Source organism: Zerene cesonia, unplaced genomic scaffold, assembly GCF_012273895.1.
Source record: "Zerene cesonia ecotype Mississippi unplaced genomic scaffold, Zerene_cesonia_1.1 Zces_u005, whole genome shotgun sequence".
Lineage (NCBI taxonomy): Eukaryota > Metazoa > Arthropoda > Insecta > Lepidoptera > Pieridae > Zerene > Zerene cesonia.
In genome coordinates this window covers 1,650,800-1,674,906 of record NW_024045135.1, presented here as the reverse complement: position 1 = coordinate 1,674,906, position 24,107 = coordinate 1,650,800, and the positions used below count along the sequence as shown (strand labels likewise).

At 34.7% G+C, this 24,107-nt stretch overlaps 2 protein-coding genes across 3 annotated transcripts in view; both read left to right on the top strand.

The window, feature by feature from the left end:
• LOC119838845 (Down syndrome cell adhesion molecule-like protein Dscam2) overlaps nt 1-2,048 on the top strand; it is a 112,903-nt gene extending 110,855 nt beyond the window's left edge. Inside the window, exons 37-39 of the mRNA XM_038364985.1 lie at nt 1-50; nt 752-826; nt 924-2,048. The exon at nt 1-50 is cut by the window's left edge and continues 3 nt beyond it. Coding sequence (XP_038220913.1) covers nt 1-50; nt 752-826; nt 924-975 — 177 coding nt within the window. The 3' untranslated portion in view covers nt 976-2,048. The remainder of the gene's footprint in view (nt 51-751; nt 827-923) is intronic.
• A 3,553-nt stretch (nt 2,049-5,601) lies between these two features.
• LOC119838806 (gamma-1-syntrophin) lies at nt 5,602-23,433 on the top strand. Of its 2 annotated transcripts, none has more exons than XM_038364925.1 (13): nt 5,602-6,054; nt 8,283-8,426; nt 11,911-12,070; nt 14,557-14,682; nt 15,022-15,131; nt 15,587-15,695; nt 16,042-16,112; nt 16,570-16,686; nt 17,204-17,362; nt 18,103-18,342; nt 21,443-21,558; nt 21,868-21,958; nt 22,735-23,433. In XM_038364925.1, the coding sequence occupies exons 1-13, from the start codon at nt 6,019-6,021 to the stop codon at nt 22,846-22,848; spliced, it is 1,593 nt and encodes a 530-aa protein (XP_038220853.1). In that variant the 5' UTR covers nt 5,602-6,018; the 3' UTR covers nt 22,849-23,433. The 2 variants fall into 2 exon arrangements, with proteins under 2 accessions (XP_038220853.1, XP_038220852.1); XM_038364924.1 differs by having other exon boundaries at nt 15,019-15,131.
• The last annotated feature ends 674 nt before the right edge of the window (nt 23,434-24,107 follow it).

The following is a 24,107-nucleotide window of genomic DNA, read 5'->3' as shown; positions in this document are numbered from 1 at the left end:
GGGTCAGGCGGCGGCAGCGCGTACGGCAGCGGGCGGCGCACCGCCAGCAGGTAGACCAGGTACCTCCCCGACACCTGCACACCGCATTTGCACCACACCCGTACTCTACACCCAGCACCGAACACCCTACGCCCACCACTCAAATAATCTACACCGCATACTCCCTTCACTTCCGCTCTCCTCACAACAAGGGATACACCCTAGCAATGAACTGCTGGATAACTTCCTCTATATCTACGGGTTACAAAATATATTGAGCACAATTATCAAAATTTCTCTGTTAATAATTTGCCGACCAAGTACCTGTAAAGTTAGAAAATTTTTATAAATTTCCGAGACAAAGAAAATGAAAATGAAATTAATCGGGCAAGTGCGAGTCCAACTTGCAAAAACAAGGGTTCCTTGCAAAAAGCTAAACTAAAGAGTACCTGCAATAAAATTGGTCAATTTTCCCATTTATGCTTCCATCCATTCAGTCATCCATCAATGTGAATACAACAGCTAAGTATAGCTGTTTCCTCACCTTTCCCATCTCAAATCCTTAAACCAGCTTTAATCAAAGCCTCAAAACACAAAAAGACGTGTAATTCTCGCACTGCTTTAAAATTGCTTGATAATTTGTAACTACTCTCATTTGTAAGAATTTTTTCGTTCATCGATGCAGCTTCTATCCCGAAATGTATTTGATTGTGTGGTACATAAGAATGGTTTTAACACTACATTAATGTGACTAGTGTTTCTTGTCCGTCAGCGGAGGCCCGGCTGGGAGCGAGCTCTCGGGGTGCTTCGCCCCAATACCCCCTGATATATCTTCATTGATAGATAAGTAAGTACATTTGCATCGGAAACCAATTTCAGTATAAATAGCTATGAGTGTGGAAGCTTACTGTTAATTACAATTTAACGATATCTATTAATTTCAGATACCAACAGCGAAAGGAACAAGAAAGGCGGGAATGTACGATACACGTGTAACATTCCACTGTCCAATAAATAGATTTTATACATGTTTAAGGAGCTCGTCAATCTTAGTTCTTATGTATAGCATAAAGATATTAACATGGCATGTTATTGCGATACATCTTCCATATGGGTGGTATATGTAAAAAATAGACCTGATCTCTACGAAACCCTAAAAATGTTATGAAATATCGAATATCAATAACGTGTCATGGTCTGAAACTCTCGATAACTGAGCCAATCTAAAGTTATTTCCGTCTGCGCTTGCTTGCCAATTTGGTGATTTTTTTTATAAGCATCTACAATTATTAAGCCTACACGTATACAGCATTGGACACTGTTTGCTTTCTGGACACTTGAAACTCTATGGAAAGTAATGGGAACAAGGATTGTAAGAAGAGAAGGAACTGTTAATATTATATTTGTAGTACAATCTCAATTTTATAACTTTGTCGTATATATATTATCCGAGAGATGGTTTATTCTCATCCACGCTGCATGCATAAAAATTAAGAACAGAACAGACAGTGCAATGGCTCTTACTGATCGCGTACAGTTTATTTTGTATATTTTAAACTGTCAAAATCACAGTTCACACATAATTATCACAATATATTTTGTGTCTTAGTTTTGTTAGTTATGTTGTACCAACTCCCATCTCACTTCCTGAACGCCTTACTTATTAGTTTTTTTGACATTTTAAATCCAAGTTCACGCTACGATAGATACATTTTAAATATTCATTTAACAAACCATTACCCTTATGAAATATATTTCAGTTTTGTATGACGCGACTGATTTTAGTACCGTTAATTACGTACTATAAATAAAAGAAAAATTGTGTTCAATTTTACTAAGAACTTTTGTAGGTACTACCTTCCTGTAACGTACTTTACTCCTCAACTTCTATAGAGTGTATTTACTTCTAAGAAATTAAATGCAAACAGTTGGATAAAATTAATTACTTTAAAGTAAAACGTTTAAATGTAATGATTTATATACTTAAAAAAAACCTAAATAGTATAACTGGAATACTATATTTTGCTGATTATATTAATACTCAAAAATGTTAAATCCTTTAAGGTGCATTATTTATCGTAAATTAAGGCCTTGTTAAAAAAAATCGGCATTCAAGTATCGCATCTCGTGAGTCGGGTGAGCCATGTCTTACGATAACCATGGCTCTACCACTTACTATTGTACTCTAGTTTATCATTTATGAAAACGATATTTTGTTGCAACAACAACTTGCAATTTCAATCAAGAAACAAATGGCAATTTGAGTTTCAACAGTAGCATTTAAAAATGTGCCAAAACTCACTAGATGTCTCATCTCTACGGATATCAAGTTTTTTTTTTGTTTTGAAGCGTGAGCAACATCCTGTATCTAATATTTGTGTGAAGTCTTGTAGCTCGCGCTCGATGATATCTTATCCGGATATTATGAGAAAATTATGTCCAGAGCAATATCTTAGACATTAGTACGTGGAAATTCAAAGCAATGCTGCAATACGACTTTGCAAACATTAACTTTCCGCAGCGTCCATCTGCCACTAAATATATAGGTACTAAAATTCAAGAAGTAGTTAACTAATACAGGAAACCTTAAAGTGTTTATTTCTAAGGTGCATTATGTTAAACGATAGGTAAGATAGGCGAATTAACTTGCTTAAATCGTGATTAAACTTGTGACACCCCATTGGCAAAGTAGGCTAAGTTGTTAAATTATTGTGATTTATTTTAATGCTGTTAAATGTGACGGTAGATTTATAACTTGTAAATAGTAGGAAATGATAGGTGTTTGCTGTGTGACTACATTTCTATGTCATTTAATGACCTTAAAGCAAGGATCAACGGGAAACCCATAATTATAATAAAATTATTAAATTTATAAATAAACGACATAGAAGATGTCATCTCTTATGTGTAAAAAATAGTCATATTAACATTTATGATAACTAGTTGCTTTTGGAATTTAGCGATAAATAGCAAAAATTAAAATACAGTATTAAATTGATTTCAAAGAGAGCAAAAACGCAATTAAATAGCAATTTATTTTGCTCAATGCAAAACATTAAAACAAGCATTTAATATTATTTCAAACGCGTTTTAAATATATTAAGTTTTCTAATTGACATATTTATTATTCATTATGTGTCTAATACACAGAACACCGGAATGTATACTAATTATACATGTTTTTATTCTTTACATTAAAACATTTCAACATGAAATGCAGTTTAAAGTGAACTTGACCCAGATTGACCGTCACCCTTGGGTCGCTTGTCCGGGCGAAACAGTCTCTAGCAGTTAGAGTTCCTCACTACGGGGTTTGTGAGTAATAAACGAAGTCACATTCTTTTAACAAACAAACCTTACTGTTAACAAATTAATAACTTGATTAAATATGTTGTAAATAACCATCAGGTTATTGTTATGAATTAGTGGCTATGAAAAATATGTACCTAAATATTATCTTTTGATTCGGAAAACAGTTTGTGAATAATGTTTTACAGGAAGATTAATTCATATTTTAAGTGCGTGTTATATATATATATGCCGTGTATGATATGTCTTTTATATATAGTTTTTGAATATTTCAACGGCAAGTCATCCCGTTTTAATTGCATGTTTTATTTCACTGGAAGACATTAAGATATGCTACGAATACTCTAGATAAATGCAAACCTCGTTAAACCTAGCTTGATGAGCAACTGAATGTTTTTTTTTATTATCTAATGTTAAAAAAAGAACATGACATCAGATCATATTTTTACCTGAGGAGTGAGTTAATTATGCACATGTGTTCAAAACCAATTTATTAAAAAAAATTTGTACATCGACTCTACTCCTCTACTCTATCCTACTCATTGATTTATGTATTATTTAATTAGTGTATGATTTTGTAACATCACACACGCAATACTTAATTTGTTTGTATCCTTCATACAAACTAACAGACTGAACATTGCTTGTCAATATTGTATTTTTTTTATATTTTAGGGTAAATTGTGAGGCTTTGACCATTCTCATTTCAGTTTGAACTCTTGCTACATTAATGACACTTTGTTGTAAGAAAAAGGAAAAAAAATATAATATCTATTTATTTGCATTTGAAAACTGCTTATTCGGAAATTGGTGGTAAAATGCCTAACGTTAAATTATAATGTGCGCCAATTATTGATGTAAAACTTAATATTAATATAAGTATGGCTGTTCCAAACCGCAAAAGATACATATCATTATAATAGACTGCTATCATTAAGAGATTCGTAATTCTTTTTACCATATTGTTGGTTAGTTTAGCGTATATACTATTGTATAAACTCTTTCTATATACATGTTGTGTAATTAAATTATAAATAGAAGAGGATGGGAATAAATGTGTGTTGTGGTGGTTTGTTGTTATTTCTTTGATCTCTCTTCTCCTTTCCCGTTAGAAATTAAACAAATAATTCATATTAGGCATGTACCTACGTATTCAAATGGTGCAGTAGAGATAATTTCATGTCCATTTCAAAATATTGCACTTACTAACTTTTAAATGACTTTGTTCCATGCTTCGGAACAGAGAAAGAATATTCCTTGATTAAAATTCATAAGTAGGCTGCATTTTCAAGCTAAAAACATATTGAGCAAGTGAAATTATAGAGGACTGGCTGCGCCCCGCGGTTTCACCCGCGAAAGTCCGTATTCTAAAGGAATATCGGAATAAAAAATTCCCTATATATTATTCCAGTTATCCAGCTGTCTACGTAACAAGTTTCATTGCAATCGGCACAGTAGTATAACAAATGACGAAAAGATAGATAATAGATATAAGACCATTTTTTTTATATGGTTAATTTTAATTTGTGTGCCGTTTCGTCTCCATTCTTTTGCTAATTTATTAAAATTTTCAATGCGTTGTTTTGCATTGATCGGAACAGATTTAAAATACTAATTACAACGAGGGTAGCCTAAATCATTATTTAGGCTGTAGTAGGCTGTAGGCGGTAGAATAGGATTGACCTTCGTGTGTGAAATGTAATTAAAAAAAATACAATTATTATTCTAAAAATCATTTTCATTTCATTAACATTTTATTCGATTTTACCTGACGTCATGAAGCGTTTGAATAATGCACTCTCGCTCGCACTTACGGAGGAACTGGAAGAATGTTTAGCCCTTAGGATTAGTCTAGCTGTCCACAAAAGGTGTTAAAATAGACTCATAAGAATTACATTTTAAAGTTGAAGACTTCGAATGTACGAAAAGCTATTTTTTTATTAAATTTACGGCATACTGTCAATATGGAATACTTATTTTTAATAATATTCTGTTAGACATATATAAAAATAAGTACTTCGAAATTAACAAAAGTAAGTTATGTTTTTGTCTATCTTCCAAGCTAGCGAGTATGCACACACTTATATATTAAAAGCATAAAAGCGCCTGTACCGTAAAATTTGTTACTTAAAAAATAAGTAACTTCTGGGGACACATGTATCAGACTAAACAATTTTCTATTCAAGTTATTCACTTTAATAGTACCTTTGTATGTATAATCTAGTCGAAACTTATTGTTATACCTAGTCTGTTACTTATGTCATGTGCATCAGTTGACAGTCTTATTGTTGACATTTGATATCTGTCAGTCTACCAATTTGATTTAATGGAGATAGACTGCTGCTCTGAGCGAAATTAACAAGAATCTAATTTAAATAGTGCAAAAAAGACGTTTCCGATTATAATTATATCTTTGAGTATATGTTACAAGTGTGAATGCGACTTGTTAATCAAAATAATGTGTTCAAAAGTGTAGTATTAGGAGAATTTCTCCTATTGTTTTGATCTCGTTTGTGTCTCGTATATTGATTTATTGTAAGCTACTGACCTGTATTTAAGTATTAACGTAAGACTCGTAAATAATAGAACGCAATGTGTTCAATATGAGTGCATTTGACTATCATGCGTGTAGAAACACAACTATTTAATAATGAGACCAACGAAAGAAGATAGCATTCCAGTATTTTAAACATAAGTTAATTTTTCTATCGTAATGGTGTTAAATTCACAATGATGACGCCTATAGAGGAAAAGAAAGATGAAAAAGTAAGTATATTATGCCTCCTGTATTTCTTATACACATGAGATATTTAGATTGGAAGCCTTTTGTTTTAAGGCATCATTCTCTTGCATATAAAGAAATATTTTCTAGACAGTTTGATTTTGTTTCCAAGACATTATTATAAATATGATGTTGATAGTCTATCTTTTACTCCATTCATTAACTAAATAGTGATATGGAAACTAAATTGTCTTCTTACTACACCTCAACAAAATTAACCAGTAATGCATTGGAGTTTAAACTGAGCTTTAAAACTAAAACATACAATTATTAAATAAAACAATTGAAGTTGACCCTATGACATTGATTTTAATTTGGCCTTATCAGTCAACTATTTAAGTGAATATTGTTTAAAAATAAGTAATTTAACAACTCATTCATTTTACATAAGAATCAAGGCAGAGCTAATGAGGATCCATTAAAATTTTTGTGTTTAAAACATTAGTTATCTGGCCATGTTTATTATCTTAACTTTGGTTGAAGTGTGCCACTTATGGTTATCAAATTCATTTAAATAGAACCTTTTCAGTTCATTTATGTAGTAATTTTTCAATAATTTCCAAATATTAAAAAGAAAATGTACTTACATAATATTTGAAGAGCTTTCTGAGTTCTAATAAAATATTTAATAGTTCTTAAATTTATTCAAGTTCAAATTGAATAATTTATTCTGAAAATATGCTTTAATGGCTGTAATGCTTTTTCAGTCTAAACTGACAACTCATACATTTTTAGCTAAATGTGAGCTAAAGTTCAGTTGCATATTAAAGTTTAATTGTTCCTTTTGATTATTTGTTTGTCGGATGATTTTAAAATGATAAATAGCTGATGACTACACATTGTCCTGTCAGTTACCTTATGGATATATTCTAGTTTCAAAGCTATACTCAAACATACCAAATAAACATATTCAATAAGTCTACTTGATGGAAGAGGACATAATAAGGAAAAAACAGAAAAGCTGTAAAGGAATAATTTAGTTACACAGTGACATGCAAAGTTTATATACAGATAAAATATAAATAATAAAAATATTTCAATAATCATTGAAATTCACAAACATTTTGCATGAATTTTGAATAGATTAATTGAATTTTGCATTTAACCCAAATACTATATTGAAACTGACACAATGTAAATGAGATTATAAGGTTTCCAGTATTGCAGTTGAAGCCTTTTATTTGATCAAGTGTCAGTCACCTCTGTGTTTAAGGAGATTAATGCTGCTTATGTACAGAGTATGCTAATTGTTGACATACTTAATGTATTTTTAATTTGATTTGAATTGAGACAAATTGAGTTTATGTACTTATAAAGATTGTGAACTAGTGTATTTGGAATTATAAAAGAAACACCCTTTATCATGGTAAATCAAATCAAATCAAATCAGAATACTTTATTGTGCACCAAATCATACAGAAATAAATTCTATATATAAATAAACCCTATAAAAGCACAACAGGCGTAAAGGTAAAGGTTTGCTTGCCGATAGAATTCACACAAGACAAATAAGACTCGTATATGAATATATTTTTCTCATGATACTATGCTAAAGAGATACTTTAGCATATAGCACATTTGGATTGTTATGAGTAGATACACTCATAAAAATAAAACTAAATCTATATATTCTAGCCCCATATGTGCCCCACAGTTTTTCTTATGACAAACATTATGTCTCCCTCAATATATATGGATCCGAGATAAGTGCGATCAAACAAATAAACAAACTACTTTATTAGTGAAGATTGTAGGTATAACTATTTATGTCTCATACCAAAACATTAACACCTTCTGACATATTTTTAATGAAAATAATGTGCTCTTGTGTTTGTAAATTAAACAAAGTGGATATTTAGACTATATCTAAATTTTCTCCTCCTCGCAAAGTATTCTCTTTTTCCTCCTGTCCCAGTACTACTCTATCAATCCATTTCGAATAAAGAGGATGACATTAGTGATTTTTAGTCTGTAGTAAGTAATAAAAGCTTTTTTCTATGGAAAGTTTTATTATATTAGGAAAAGAATGTTATGAACGAGTGTATGAACAATAGCGAATAATTTGGATATAAATGCAGAACAATAACAAAAGGAGCTTCATATATCCTTTTTAAAGTATACAATTATTAGCCTGGGGCATTTTAAAACTATATGAAAAGATCATCATCTTAATCTTTAAATAGTACATGCGTCATTATCATGTTTGGTTCAGATCCGCACCGGCATGGTGCAAGTGTCGGACGGCAAGTCGCGGCCGATGCCGGCGCGGCTGGTGCTCACGATGGACGCGGTGACGGTGCAGCGCGAGGTCATCGTGCCTGCACCCGCCAGGGATAAGAGCGTGCCGCACGCTAGGGTGAGTACCGAGTACTGAAGTACGAAAGAGTTCTATTGCTCTCTGTGGGATGAATGTGGAAAAAAGCGCTTCTGTAAGACGTTTTATTGAATATTATGTTCTTTAGAAATTAAAAACTTTTCAACGGATTTTAAACGCGATTTATTCATTGTATTATTAACCCGACGTTTCGAACACTACAAGTACAAGTTAGACTGTGATTGTGGTCTCTCCTACATTGGCCAAACAAAAAGAAGCATTGGTAGCCGACTGAAGGAACACATTGCGGATATCAAGCATAGGCGTCACAAGAAGTCTGCGGTATGTGAACACACTCTGGACAACAACCACTTCCTACGATTCGACCAACCACAAATCCTCGCCAGAGAAAATAGATTTTTTCTAAGACTTGTACGTGAGGCTATTGAAATTAAAAAACATCCAAATTTCAATAGAGAAGATGGTTTACAACTTTCTAACACCTGGGATCCTGTTATTAAGAACTTAAAACCCCATGTCAGACATACCAAAAGACCAGAAGACACTATCAGCCAGTACTGCCAACATCCAGAAAAATACTCCATATACCAACTGCGGAGAAATAGGTGGAGGTAGTTCACAAACAACAATTTTTGTATGACCTTCAAGATATATAACATCTCAGTCTCCCCGTGACCACGCTCGCTGCAAAGTGTTCGAAACGTCGGGTTAATAATACAATGAATAAATCGCGTTTAAAATCCGTTGAAAAGTTTTTAATTTCTAAATGTATAATACTCGCGTGAAACCAAACACAAGAAAATACTATATTATGTTCTTTCTAAACGTGCGCGTGGGTAATAAAAGTATTAACCGATTACTAAAAAAACAAACATTTTTGTATATTTATGCGACTACGTATATGTATGAAGTGTATAATCTATGTTTGAGTATATTTACTTATATATACAGCAATCCGTTAATAAGCGCTTCTGTTAATACTGTTAGAGCCAAGGTTGTGTGAAATATTAGTTTGATTGTAATAAGAATTTATTGTGATGTGATGACTGTCACAAACCCTATTAACAAAGTGAGGGTAGTTAAGTCGAACATTGAATAAACAACGTACAAAAACCAGGGCGCATTCGTACGGATTGTCCCTACGAATACGCTCCATTTCAAAGCAAGGTGACGTTTTATAGAATTTAACATATATAAAGTGAAGGCTATATTAAAAATATTGACCTTCTGGGTCAATATTTTTAATCTAAAAATACATAACTTCTGAAACGCACAAGTTGTCCTTTTGTTTAGTGTCTCTATACATATATTTTTTTTATTTTTGTATTTGCAATTACTTGAAATGCGTACATCATAGAAATCAACTTGTATATAAATTATGTATTTACTTGCGGCAGTCTTGCGGCTATCGCCAAGGACGCAAATTTCTAAGGCATGTGTTCTACACCAATTATTCACAGGTATTTCAGCGACTTACCTAGACCTTCAGCCGCGAATAATACCTAGTGACCTCCAATGAAATGAGTGTTTTAAATGCCACGTTTTAAATATCTGTAGGTCTAAATACACGCTGTTTATTCAACGGAGATAAGATCTTTTTAATTATTTAAAAGGTTGCATGTTGCGGGTATATTATTAATACTTTATTATTCAGGCTAATCAGAGGGTAACGGTCATTTTTTATTCACAATTAAACCCTTGTGTGTAATGTTAAATAAAATTACCTACCCTGAATGTTGAACCAGACAGTGGATATTTTCGGTCTGTTTAATAAGAGCACTGTTTTAAAATAGCACCGCTATCTGTTGTACAAACACAAAAACAGTAAATAGGTAACGAAAATTTACATTGTATTGAGAATCACTTGAGCTTACTGCCATTATGTTCGTTTAATGCACCGTTTTTGTGTCAAAAAGAAGCAAAACCGACGGAGGCAACAATCATCTACCAGGTACTTTTCTACTAGATAATAAATAGATTGATAATAATTATATTAATGTTTTCATATCCGTTAGACACAGATCTATAACAAACATGTTTAATTTCAACAACATTCTAAAACCGAGATTAAAATTCGTCGCAGTTTTTAAAAATGCCGGCTCTATTAAAAATCTGATTATCGCGTCCTGTCTCGTCTGTGGAAGACTCTCGTAATTTATTTTTAACAGCCGGTAAAAGCGTTGAATGCAGTACTTTATATAATTATAATTCATTCGTGACCGACCGATAAGGGAGCTTTCGTCCATCGTCACGTTATGAAATACGTCGTGAACAATCGCTGCAGTGAACGCTGAATGGCAGTTACTATAAAAAGCAATGGAAATTTACATTTAATAAAAAATTCGTGGCCATGTTTCGTGTTGCGGTTTATTCATTTATTGGTTTGTATAGATTGAAAGAGCAACCGAATGGTTCACCGTTATAGTTTAATGCGTTGGTATTTATGTTCCCATTTCAGCTCTCATTTGTTTACGGATAACGTGCATCCGTATATCCGTCAGTAACATCGCAACTAACAACACATATGGATCGATATGAGTGCAGTTTCTTTTATCTTTATAGAAAGTCTTGCTGTCGGGACGGTATACACGGTTATGTTAGGTATAAAAAGGAATAGCTTAAAAATAGGCAAATACTCTGCTCTGCCATTGAGATAGTGTCTTAAAATGTTTGGATCATGTAGTAACTCAGAAATCAAAATATTGTTTCAGGAACTTTTTGGGCACAATAAAAATATAAGTTACTATAATTGATATGAAGATTTTTAGTCTTCCCCTACCTCAACCATTCTCATTAATTATGTCTATTTTAATAAATATAGTGATCATTAACAGCTGTTTCATTTTATTGTTCGCGTTGTGCACGAGTCTTATTAGATCGTTCACATTTTGTCTATTTTCAAGTTATCTATGGAAATAATTATATTTCCATTAAGAGGAACGCACGTATTATACGTGCGTTCCTCTTAATGGACATTTCACTTTTGCAGAAAGCGAGCAACAAACTTTTCTTCAGCGTCTCAAGAACAATGACCGTCACGTTGCGTGGCGTTTTGACAGCCTTTGTTGTTGCTTGAATGTATCGCAGATCTGTGGCACGACGATCCTTTGTGGATGCACAGCGTATTTGAAAGCTCTCTTCATGATAGTTATTCTAGAAAGTTCTATTTTTATTCTAAGGGCAAAACTGGTTCGAAAAGCCTTCCGGTTTGTTTAATTATAAAATTTATCTCTTAAAAGTTCTCTTAAAAAAATGTTAAATCATTTATGCCTCTATGGCAGCAAAAAAAAAAAAAGAAAACGGACTCGCTAAGACAGGAAAAACTAAATAAACAATTCAAACGAAACTTGTTGGCTGTGTTCGTTAAAAAGAAGACATTTAATATATAATGCTTCTAGCAAATATAGCTAAAGCCCCTTGTCATAGAATACTAAAATATCATATCCATTGTCCAGTAATTGTGTATATTCCTAAAACTTTTACCTACTTCTTATTTCCTTTTCAGGAGCGTATGGTACAAATAACCCGACAGAAAGTCGGTGGACTTGGCCTCAGTATAAAAGGAGGAGCAGAGCACAAGCTTCCGATCCTCATCTCCAAAATATACAAGGACCAAGCGGCGGACCAGACGGGACAGCTGTTTGTTGGAGATGCTGTAATTAAAGGTAAGAGGTTAACCTTCCAAAACACCTATGCTGCAAAGACTACAATGTCACTTTTGTACACTCACCAAGGCTGGACGGATTCCATGATAGAAAACAGTTCATATGTCAGGTAGAAATTGCATATGACACTTGTACTCATGCAGTTAGTGAAAGCGAATGGTAATCAATGGTATTTATATCGGATAACATATAAGGTTTCTTATTATTGCATCCTTAATTGGTTCCTTTATTCCAATATACGTTTTGTTTTATTTTTATTGGAAAATTGCTGTTTATAGGATAAGGTGACGTATAGAAATACACACAAAGACTTTGGGTAATGGCAACGAACTTTACATGAATATTTTGCACATAGGTGACTAAATTTTGTAGACGCAGCAATAAATTTTCTTCCTCAATGCACACGGTACTTCATGTGAGGTTGATAGAAAGAGTAACAGTCGTTTTATTAAGTATTTTTTAAACCTCATCCCAGGTTCTCCTGATCCCTGAGTCAATAATTTTTTGGTACATTCCAGTTTTTTCGGAGTTTATTGGGCAACTTCAAGCAAAAAGTATCTCCTCTTTATAATCTCCATATTAAAACTGTTGCTGAGCAGTGCTTATTATGGGTTAACCTATACCACAGTGGACTATTCATTGCCAAGTGGTCTCTGATTTAAAGATGGAGCACGTAGCAGGCTGTGAGGCCTCTTGGCCTATATTTAATTGTTAACGAGTTTTATATTTTTAATACACTTTATACTTCACTAGCTCTTCAACTACGACGTCCTTTAACGTCAAATCTCACCATTAACTTTTATTTAGTTTGTTTGTCAGGACAAAAGAGTTGATATAGGTTAACTGGAACGCAATTGATCATTCAAACTTGTTACTGTTAACGATTTAATGAAAAAATGTTAGAAAAATTCCTATTTATGTACCTACTATTGATATGGGTAAATATATAATTCCAATTTAACATATTATAAATGGTTGTCATTCTAAGCCCGTGCATTTTTCTTCGAAGACTAAAATACCAAATGGCATACTTTTATTTCTTTTTGCTTGCACTTGACTCTGACCTTGACCTTAAATAGTTCTACGGGTTTAAGAGGAAATTCATTCATATATGCTGTTCAGCGTTGTAATATTGAAATAATATTCAATCCGTCATTCTTTTATATTAAACGATGTAAAATGAACATTATATAGCTGCGTCTTTTTTAAAATACGGGTGTCATTTTCTATAATTTGTTATGCTTATATATTTGCCACAATTGCACTTGGTATGTGAAAATCGGTCCAGCGGTTGGGGCTGTAGGGCGTGACAAAGAAATGGACATACATATTCACATAATAATGCATACTTAATAATAATGCATACTTGCGCTCGAAAAACATAACTTCCTATGTAGTCGGGTAATTAAAAATAGATAATCTTATAAACCATTTTTAGCATAATTCGATTACCGCACAGAAATAGAACACGCCGTTTAAACAGGCAGGCATAGCATCGCACCGTGCCTCTTCGTTTATGATAATCATGCGAGCAATTATTCAAAATTTTAGGTCAGTGCACTAAAGCTTGCCTATTTGAAGACTGCATTTGGCGTGTTCACAGAGGCGCAATCTTGATGGAGCACGCGTCTTTGCTGTGCGATGTTACAACATCTATCGTTTTAATGTTCGGAGATAGGAATGCGATAGTGATATGAGAAATATTTGAAGTCTCAAGTACGGCGTAGTGATAGGTTACGTTACGTTACGCTCGCTTTTCATGTTATGCCACGGAAGTGGTGTTTACATATATGGAGTTATGCGCGTATCAAGCCTGCGACTAGTTCTTACCAAAGTAACTTTTATTGTCATGCTGTAATTTAATATACAGTACGACAATCTTTAATTCAAAGCCTATCCATGTAAGCTATTTTACAATACAATTGTATACAATATGTTATGTCGTATCACATATATACCGATAAACACTATTTGTTACAACGCACAATCACAATAGATAGTATCATTAACCTCGTGTCATATTATTAACTTCTCATCGCGTAATCCGACTTCAAAAAAGTTAATTTGACCGGTATATATTTTTTTAATACAACTCATTTTAGCCTAGGTAGGTAAGAAACGTATTTCTTATAATATACTCTAATGTAATACTAAAATGTTACTTAGACAAAAAACTGTATACTACTCCATATTATAACATCCTATTAATATTATAAATGCGAAAGTTTGTATGGATGTATGGATGTTTGTTACTCTTTCACGTAAAAACTACTGAACCAATTGCCATGAAATTTGGTACGTAGCTGGATAACTGGAATAACATATAGGCAACTTTTTATTCCGATATTCCTACGGGATACGGACTTACGCGGGTGAAACCGCGGAGCACAGCTAGTCATACATAAAGAAGAAAAAATCTATCTCCGTATTATACATCAGTACAACTAGCACCATCAACTTCCAAATAATTGTGAACAAACTTTCAGTAAACGGGGAGTACATAACAGCCTGCAAGCACGACGACGCCGTGAACATCCTACGCAACGCTGGCGACATCGTCGTGCTTACAGTCAAGCATTATCGTGCTGCCACGCCCTTCCTGCAGAAACAAGGTATTCGAAAAAAAAAAGAAAACTGAACTAACAAACGAGTAATAGTAATTTAGGTCAACTAAAATTTTAGTCCCGTAGAAGTAAGAGTTGAATTCATTTTATCTTACTGCTTAAAGTCACACACAATGTAAAAATGAATTAGTCCCACCTGCACGAAATAGCGAAATAGGACATTTAATACATGGTTCCACAGCTTCTAAATATGTTCTGTGTTACTGTAAGTTAAAATTGCAGATATTGTATAAAAATTTACGTCAAAAAGGGACAGGCTATAGGGATAATGAAACCGGCCCTTAATAAATTTCGTGTACATAAATTATGAGATAAATATTTCAGCGGACGGTGCGTCAGATACGGACAGTAGTACGGGCGACGAGCACCCGTCTCTCCACAACAGAGTGGACGATAACTGTAATTCTGAAAAGACTGAAACTAATGGCGGTTGGCAGGTGAGTTCGATGTGTTGAGACTTTAATAACTTATGCTCTATTATTAATTGATTAAATTACAATAAGTCATAAATAGTTTATCTCCATGTTAATGTTCGAAAAAAGGAAGGAAATGCCAATGCATTCCCTTTCTTTTTCTGAAGAGGAATATCGAAAAACGTTTAAAAATTTTGTCATTTTCCAAGATTTGCTCCATTTTACCTTCGATTGGCTCTAATATATGATGTTTATTTTCAAAATCAACGGATGCTTGGCTGGGTATATGTGTTCTAATTGTCTGATGATACAATTTAAGTTTTCAGAAAGATTAATTTCGTGATACTTTAGGAGTTTTTAGAAGAATTCACCCTGTATATATATATGTATACAAGGTGAATTTGTGTACTGTATATATATATATATATATATATATATATATATACAATATGCTGCAGTAGTAATGTGATGTGTGACAGAGCGCGTGGCGCGACTCGGTGGAGACGCGCGAGTCGCGCGAGTCGCGGCCGCCGTCCGTCGCGTCCGACCGGCTCGAGGGCACGCGCGAGTGGGTCGACGTCGTGTCCGGTATGTAGCCTAGCAATAGGGGCGACAATCGTTGCCACTTTACACCTTATTCGCGCACACACACCCACACATATATAGACAAACAGTTAAACACAAACGATGTTCACACAGACATAGAAAAACAGTTATACACAGACAAGAACACACACAACTCAGAAATATAACAACAAAACACGATCGATAACAAAGAAAGTATAAGAGAAACGTAAACTGCTGTTAAATATAACTATATACGTTTTTGTTCTGGTCAAAGCGATTTATAAAAGAAATCACGTCCTATATACTGACTACTTACTAAGCAATATTTATACTTGCTTATGTGTATAACTTATTATTTTAATTTCAGTACCTCTGATGATGGGATACGTGACACGCTACGTGCTCGGTACGGATAAACTTAGGCCTGGAGCGTTTGAGGTAAATATAGGTTTTGCTTTAGGGCTTAACATTTTCTACGCCATCGAATATTTAAACCTCATGTTTTTGCGGAAGTAATTTAAAGATTTTTATCATATAATTATCTGCTCTTAAATCCTGTCAATTTATAATAATTTGTTATAGCTACTCCGTCAAGTTCGTCTCCATGGTTCGCGATAGGATGAAAGTTTAAAGAAAATTCTTATTTATTTACCTACATAGTAATTATAAATTGATCATGCGTCTTTTTGCCAAGCTGTAGCAACGCCTAGCCTTGGCCACCCGTGAACCCGTCTTCGCAATCGAATTTCTTGTACTCTTGATTTCATGTGCCTAATATTTTGTATTCTTTAAACTTTTCTCATTTATCGTGCATTTCAATGCTATTAAAACTAAATATTAAACTTTAGATAGATTTATGAAATAGTATTTCACAATATGGTGTGGTGCGCGGCAGGTGCGCGGCGCGCGCGCGCACGTGACCAGCGGGGTCATCCACGTGGACGAGCCGGCCGCGCTCTCGCACTGGCTCAAGAGCATCTCCGACAACATCATGGGGCTCACCAACCTGCAGGTTATCTCATTTCTATTTACACTCGCTAAGCACGGCAACCTTCGCAATCCCGTAGAACATTTTTCAACAACGTAGAAAATTCTTGACCTTTTGAATTATCTCTGGACTTGAATGCATCGCAACCAAAATTATCAAAATCGACAATTGCGTCAAAATTTGCGACGACACACGTGTTTTATTTATTGGTATTTAATTCGCATTCGATCGCTTATCAGCTCACGCGTACTCATAACCATTAAATCCATATAGGATTCAGACAATATACCATATATGAAAAATGTGTAATTGTGAACTCTAAGTACCTACATCTAAATATGTAGATTCTCCAAATAATTTTGATTTTTTCGTTTTGCGACGTTTTTATGTATAAATTCAACAATATTAAAACCATTTCTACAATAACTGCTGAGGAAGGATGAGTTCTCTAATTAGTAACACTATCAAATAAAGGCTCCAGAAGGAGTCGATACTGTAAAAGAATATTAGTTCTGTAGCCAGTAACGGCGGGTGTGCTTAGATGAAGCTGTTCAACCGGCACCTGCCGGCGGGCGAGCGCATCGAGTACCTGGGCTGGGTGCAGGAGGGCGAGGTGTGCGGCGCGCAGCCCTGGCAGACCTACCGCCCCAAGTTCCTCGTGCTCAAGGGCACCGACGTCATGCTCTTCGACACGCCGCCGGTCAGTCACAATCTTAACCTTATTATTTTATGTTCTCTATTGACTAAAAAGTGGGTTGACAATTGAAATGTTTCGAAGTTTCCTAATCAAAAATGTCGCATTTATATGTAATTATGAAATCATTTACAACTTTTTTATTGTATAGTTAAAATTACTGTCATCTACGTAAGTCAAATAATTTATTCAATTACAAATATTATAAATAATAAAGGTCTCAAGTAGGAGCTCTGGGCAACACGCCATTTTATGTGATAACAAATTCATGTGTTCATGGGATACAACTGTGCTGTTGCTGTATATGCCAAGACGGGCAAACATTATTTAAAGAGTAATATGGTAAACTCGATCACAGGCCTGTATATAGATACAGATTTTACTGAGGCACTGAGTGTGCACGGTCCTCTTTACCTCAACAGACACATAAGTCCTTATCGGTTACTTGAAATGAATCAATGTTGATTTATATTCATTGTTCTTGGTGATTCTTGTGGGAAAAAAATAAAATTTAAGTTCATAGTGTAACTTTTTAATACGAACTGACGTGGGAGTGTTTGAGAATTTTTGAAACAAATATACTGCAATAATTTTCTGTTTCATTTTCTTTATTTCGTTTGTTTGTCGGAGTTGAACTAAAAAAAAAATGTATAACGTTTCTGGACTTGATAAGGATTTATGTTATCGTCATCATCGTTTGTTCTATTTTAATTTCACAACCCAACTCGTTCCGCGACGGTCGACAGATGAACATAACGGAGCTGGCCAAGTGCCCCGAGGTGCTGAAGGTGTACCAGACGATGTTCCGCACGGTGAAGGAGAGCGAGACGGTGGACTGGCGCCAGCACTGCTTCCTGGTGCAGAGCTCGGCCGCCGGGCCCGCCGCCGCCGGCCCGCGCTACTTCAGCACCGACACGCGCCACGAGCTGCTGCGCGTCGAGGCCGCCTGGACCGCCAACATCGTGCACTCGGTGCACCGCCTGGGGGTGAGTGCGCCCGCCCCGCCGCCCCGCCGCCCCATGCCCCGCCGCCCCATGCCTCGCCGCCCCATGCCGCGCCCCACCGCCCATGCCCCGCCCCACCGCATAAGCATAAACTTAACCAACAATAAACATCTATCCTTAACTAAAACAAAGTACCCTTAAATATATATCACTGTGTTCTCCGGAAACGAAACCTAGCTGTATTGATGTTATCCATAACATAGCTATACCAAATTGCAACATAACTATCGCCAACTTAGTCTATAGTCATCCTGCGCAGGCGCAGCTTGGACTCGCTGAATTGTATGGAGTGTCGCACGCGGGCGTCTATGTGTGGGTAGGGGCGCACACACCCACGGAATGCTTCTGCACTCAATCTGTACATGAAATATGGCCAGTATAAAGAATGATCAAAAAATTGTCGTCATGGAAAATACCTATTAAGTTTCTAGTCGTAATATGTGGATTCGGGGCTACCCATAAATAACGTCACATGATAAAATGCTTATAAAAAGTGTAATTGAATAAATAAATGTTTGAGCTTGAGTTTGAAAAAAGGGGGTAAGACATCATCGAAATATGACATCCAAATATTGCAAACTTTTTTTGGGCAGTTGAGAAATTTCAACTAAATTAAACTAACCAAATAAATAACATCTCACTTGTAAGTCTCCGTTATTTCAAGGGCTATTATAGTGGTCTTACGGATTTTCGTGGGATCGAACAAAGCGTCTTCGCCGAAGTGGGCGCCATCTCGTAAATGAGTTATCTGTGGCAATTGATAGGAGAATAATGTAACCTTCTTTTTGCAATATGGTTCTTTTCTTTGAAAAATGAATTTAATCAATAATTTAATGAACACATAATTATTACCTCCTTTCCATTTGCATCCATAACTGTCACTGATCCAGATGATATAATGTATAGACAGTCTATCGGTTCACCTTGAGCGACCACGACCTACAAACGACAAAATTAATTGCAACATAGTAAAATAATAAAAAGAAACTACAAAAGGAAACAAATTCACCTCTCCAGGCATAAACATGGCTTCCACGAGGTTAAAAATAATCGTATTCATAAAAGCAATTGGCATTTCTTGGAACAGCGGTATCTTCGAAACTAGATCTTTGCAACAATGCATGTTAATATCTTGTTTTATCTGCTCGTTAATAGTATTCAATATGTACTCCTCGTTGAAATAAGTTCCGTTGAATTTGTAGTTAACGAATAAAAGGATCTTTTTCTGCAAAAATTTGGGCAGCCGCTTCAACTCCATATATTCTTTGAGGTCTCCGAGCTTGCCGTTGAACGTGTATCGATCGTATTGACTGTATATGAAGAGCCGAAATACAGTCGCAAACGAGAAGATTATGAAGATCAGACCGAGTAAACTTATAAGGGACGTTAGAATGAGATCTGAAAAGATTTCAGAAAATTCTAATAAGAATCAAAAATTGAAAAGAAATTATTTGATTTGATACGAACTTAATAAGAACTTACATAATAAACATTGTATTGTTTACTTACCACTAATTATAAACTCATCCACTGGTCTATAATAACCGGCGCCAATACACAAACCAACGACCCAAAACAAATTAGTACTGTACATCTGAAACGTGGATTGGTTGGTAACGTTAAAACTTCGCGATCGCTTGCTCCATACGTCGAAGGAATTCGAATTTTGCGAAAAGAACACGGGTACTTGGTAGTGAATGTACGTCATCCAATGGAAGAACAACACGACTCGCACCATCACGCCGATGGCTGCGGTGGTTAGGTAGGATAGGTCCAGTTGCTCGTACGCGTTCTGCCATTTATCCTTCAGGGTTATAAGTCGAGTTAGCTTAAAGATATACATTACAGTGTACGTGGGGTACACGCAGTTTGGATACGGGACGTACATTTGTAACGGCAGGGCTCCAATAAAATCCAGAATGAAGTAACCCTTTATGTACCGTTTCGCGATCATGCCCAGATTTAATACGATAGATTTTTTGTCTTCGTCGTTGTAGCCGGTGATGAATTTCGTGCATATGTCGAGAGCGGCGAACGCGTCGCAAGATAATATGAACGGGTCAAAGCGGTTTGGACCTGGGAATGTGAAATTGTTAATTACAAATTTGTTAATAATAAAACTGGATATGAATTTTGATGTTTCGGAAATTAGATTTTTTTAATGCAATATGTCTACTACGATACAGGAAATTATTTCATAAACAGCAAGTCGGTGGTAGTGTTAAAATTATGTCTAACATATAAACAGTTATTAAATATTTAATATTTATTTATTTTACAAAGAAACAGTAGTACACAACTTACATATTAAAAACACCTGGAACGGCATATACATAAGTACGGATATCGTAACAACTAATCCGATGCAATCCCAATAGAACTTCATCGCACTATACGGATGCCATATTATCGCAAACGCATTGGCCAACTGTTTCTCCTTCTCGAGGGCCAAGTTCTTCCTGCTTCTGATATAGAAAATTGTACCGTGATGCCATTCGCAGGGGAACATTAGGTAGCGAAAATTGCATATCAATTTTTCAAAGAATCCAGCTGTTGGCGGCAGGTCCATGCAGGGAGGCTGTTTCGGTAACATGCATTCGTGTTTTATAGTTTTCATTGTTAAGTCTTAATATTTAATGTGGTTAAAATTATTCAATTTCGGTTTTACATTTGGCATGTCTGTCAAATGTCTATCGCCATATTATTTCTTTTTATATTCTTTCTATTTATTTTGAAAGAGGTAGCATATCGAGAATGCGATACGATAAGTTTAGGTAACGTTTGAATATTGTTTCCTATGATTTATGCACAAAGGTATAGTAAAATAATTTTAAAACATTTTTTTTTTTTCAGTAATAACTTATGAAAAAAAGTAGCCGAATCGGTCGAACCGTTCTCGAGTTAAGCTTAGAAGTTTCTAATGATTTGTATTTATTAAAGACACTAAAATAATTTATGTTGGTTAACCATTTCACTGTATAAAATTAAAATAAATTGTAATCTACACAGAAATTATTCACAAATCGATATGCTAATATTGAAATTTAATTTCCTCCAATATAATTTGACCCTTTGTTTCCAGAAAAAAACCTTTACCGTGGTCCACATGGGTCGTGCAGCTGGACTCACGCTAGATTGGGCAAATGGATTCTCACTCAGTGAGGGTTCACCCGGCGCCCCGCCTGTTTGGGCTTATAGGTGAGTACTTTGTTGCTAAATAAATTGTTTGATAAAATAAAACCAAGGAGATAAAATCCATTGTAATAAGATATGGTTACTAAAAATATTAAGCTACGTCTTTATTTTTATATCGTCATTATGTGGTGCTAAATGTGCTAAATGATTTATTCGTTCTTTATTATCTTGCATTAAAAAACGAATGGATTCAGATATACATACTCGAATTTTATTTCCACTTCTAAACCTTATCTGCCGGAACCAAAGCGAATGATGGCTAAAATATTGTAGAAATGAGATAATAATATAAAAATGTGATAAATTTTTCAGATTTTCGCAACTCCGAGGTTCAAGCGATGACGGTAAATCCAAACTGAAGTTACACTTCCAAGATACAGAAACGAAAGTTATTGAAACTAAGGTAAATTGTTGATAGTATTCACTGTATAATCACTTTTATAAAAATATTGTGTCTACAAAAAGTGTGTATTTACACTAATCTATATATATAAAAGAAAGTCGTTACACTATTTATAACTCAAGAATGGCTAAACCGATTAGGTTGAAATTTGGTACAGAGATAGTTTTAGACCCGAGAAAGGACATAGGATAGTTTTTATCCCGCAAATCTAACGGGAACGGGAACTTTGTCGGTAACCCCCCGAGTCTATCTTACCCGTGACTACGCGAGCAAAGCCGCGGGCGGAATGCTAGTATTTATTATAATGTAAGTGTGTGCTTTGTAAAATGTCCTAGAATAAATATTTGTATTTAGTTTGAGATGAATTTCATAGATTTCTAATTAATTTCCAGATGTTTTCGGTTTAACGGCGTTTTTATTTTGTAACTATGAAGTCTTTTTTGATTATTTATTTCCCACTTTCTTTTAAAATTATCGTCATCCTATAAATTTTCCCACTGCTGGGACACAGGCCGCCTATCATGGTTCAGGGTTCCGCCACGCTGGCCAAGTGCGGATTCTTGAAATTTCGATGTTTCCCTGCACCGTTTCGAGCAGTGGTGATGTTGTCCACATGCACAGATAGATTGAATTTATTCCGTGCACGCTCGCCTAGCCTCGAACCCACAGTTTGAAGATTTAAGTCCGAGGTCCTCACCACTGAACCACCACTGCCTTTACAACACATCCATGCTAACACGGCATGAAAGTAAAATGTGTTATTCTATAATTTCCAGGAGCTCGAGTGCCAGATACTGCAGAGTCTACTGTTCTGCATGCACGCGTTCCTCACGGCCAAGGTAGCCTCCGTCGACCCGGCTTTCCTCGCCTCCATACAACACTCGAATTGAGAGGAACCTTGTACTTTAGGACGTCTGGTTTTTTTATTTTAAATGTTTGTAGCAAAAGACATTGTTTTTTGTTTATATTTTGCTGATGGTTCTAATGTTTGTGGAGCGAAATAATGCTAAAAGACGACTTGAATTATTTTGTAGTCTGGACTGACGCAGCATGAGGTAATACAATTCATAGAACCTTCGGAATGGAGTCATTGAGTAATATACTCAAATAAAAGAGAAATATACTCAAAATAAATAATGACGATATGTCGCAGCTTAGCCATCGAGCAACTACACCTAAGTGGTATATTATGAAGTATCGTAGACAAGAGAAATGCCGAGTTAGAAGGTACCGAGTTCGAATCCTGGCAAAAATTAATCATAATAATATATATGAATAATAATTTAGTATCTATTAAGAGCCTTCTCAATTATTGTTAAGTACGAGTATGCAGATAGAGAGCGACAGTAATATGTGGTTGTCTCTTTCTTTTGTGTTGAAAAAATTAAATGGTGTTATTATTTATACTGTTACAAAAGATTTAATTACAAATAACCAATGTCATACTCATCGTAATACCACTTCTTAACCAACTTGAAAAAAAAAACGAAAATCGTTTATTTTCGTTGATATCTCTGTTGAGTTTTATAGATACGAACCGTTTGATGAACAAAGATTATAAGATCGATAATTTTTTGTATTTTTGCTTGACAATTGAAAAGTTGTATCTGCAAAAGTCTCACGAATAATTTGATCGCCTTCAGTCTTCCTATTCTAAAACGAATCTTTATAAGTGTTTATTTTATAAGTATGTAGGTTCGCTAAATGCTTAGATAATATCGTTAAGTTTCCTAGCTAGAAGTAGGTAAATATATGACCGAAGTGTTTTGAATTTAAATTTCAAAAATGGTATAAAAGAAAACTCAAATAAAATAAACCATACGGGATAGCTAAGAAGCCCTTTGTATATTAATATTACATACAATGGGATGTGCAAGAAAGTATTTGTAAATAGGTTTTATAATTTTTATGACACCGTTTTTTAGGAATATTTTATATATCTCAAACAATTTTACGTATAAGGCATGCATTTATTCTCATCAGTATTATTATTATTTTTTTTTTCTATTTAAGCAAACATCGAATATTTGTTAGTATTAAATTTTACATTAGTTGAAACTATTTAGATAGTGTTAAAATATACAAATGGTTAAAATATTCCAAAAAAAAAGGATTGCAATTTTTCAAAAAATCTTTGAATTTGTATTTT

Excerpts from the sequence above, each read along its gene's own strand:
- LOC119838806 (XM_038364924.1), top strand. The coding sequence starts at position 6,019 with ATGATGACGCCTATAGAGGAAAAGAAAGATGAAAAA. Across the intron at positions 15,132-15,586 it reads AAACTAATGGCGGTTGGCAG|AGCGCGTGGCGCGACTCGGT; the intron begins GTGAGTTCGATG and ends GATGTGTGACAG. Across the intron at positions 16,687-17,203 it reads TGGGGCTCACCAACCTGCAG|ATGAAGCTGTTCAACCGGCA; the intron begins GTTATCTCATTT and ends GGGTGTGCTTAG.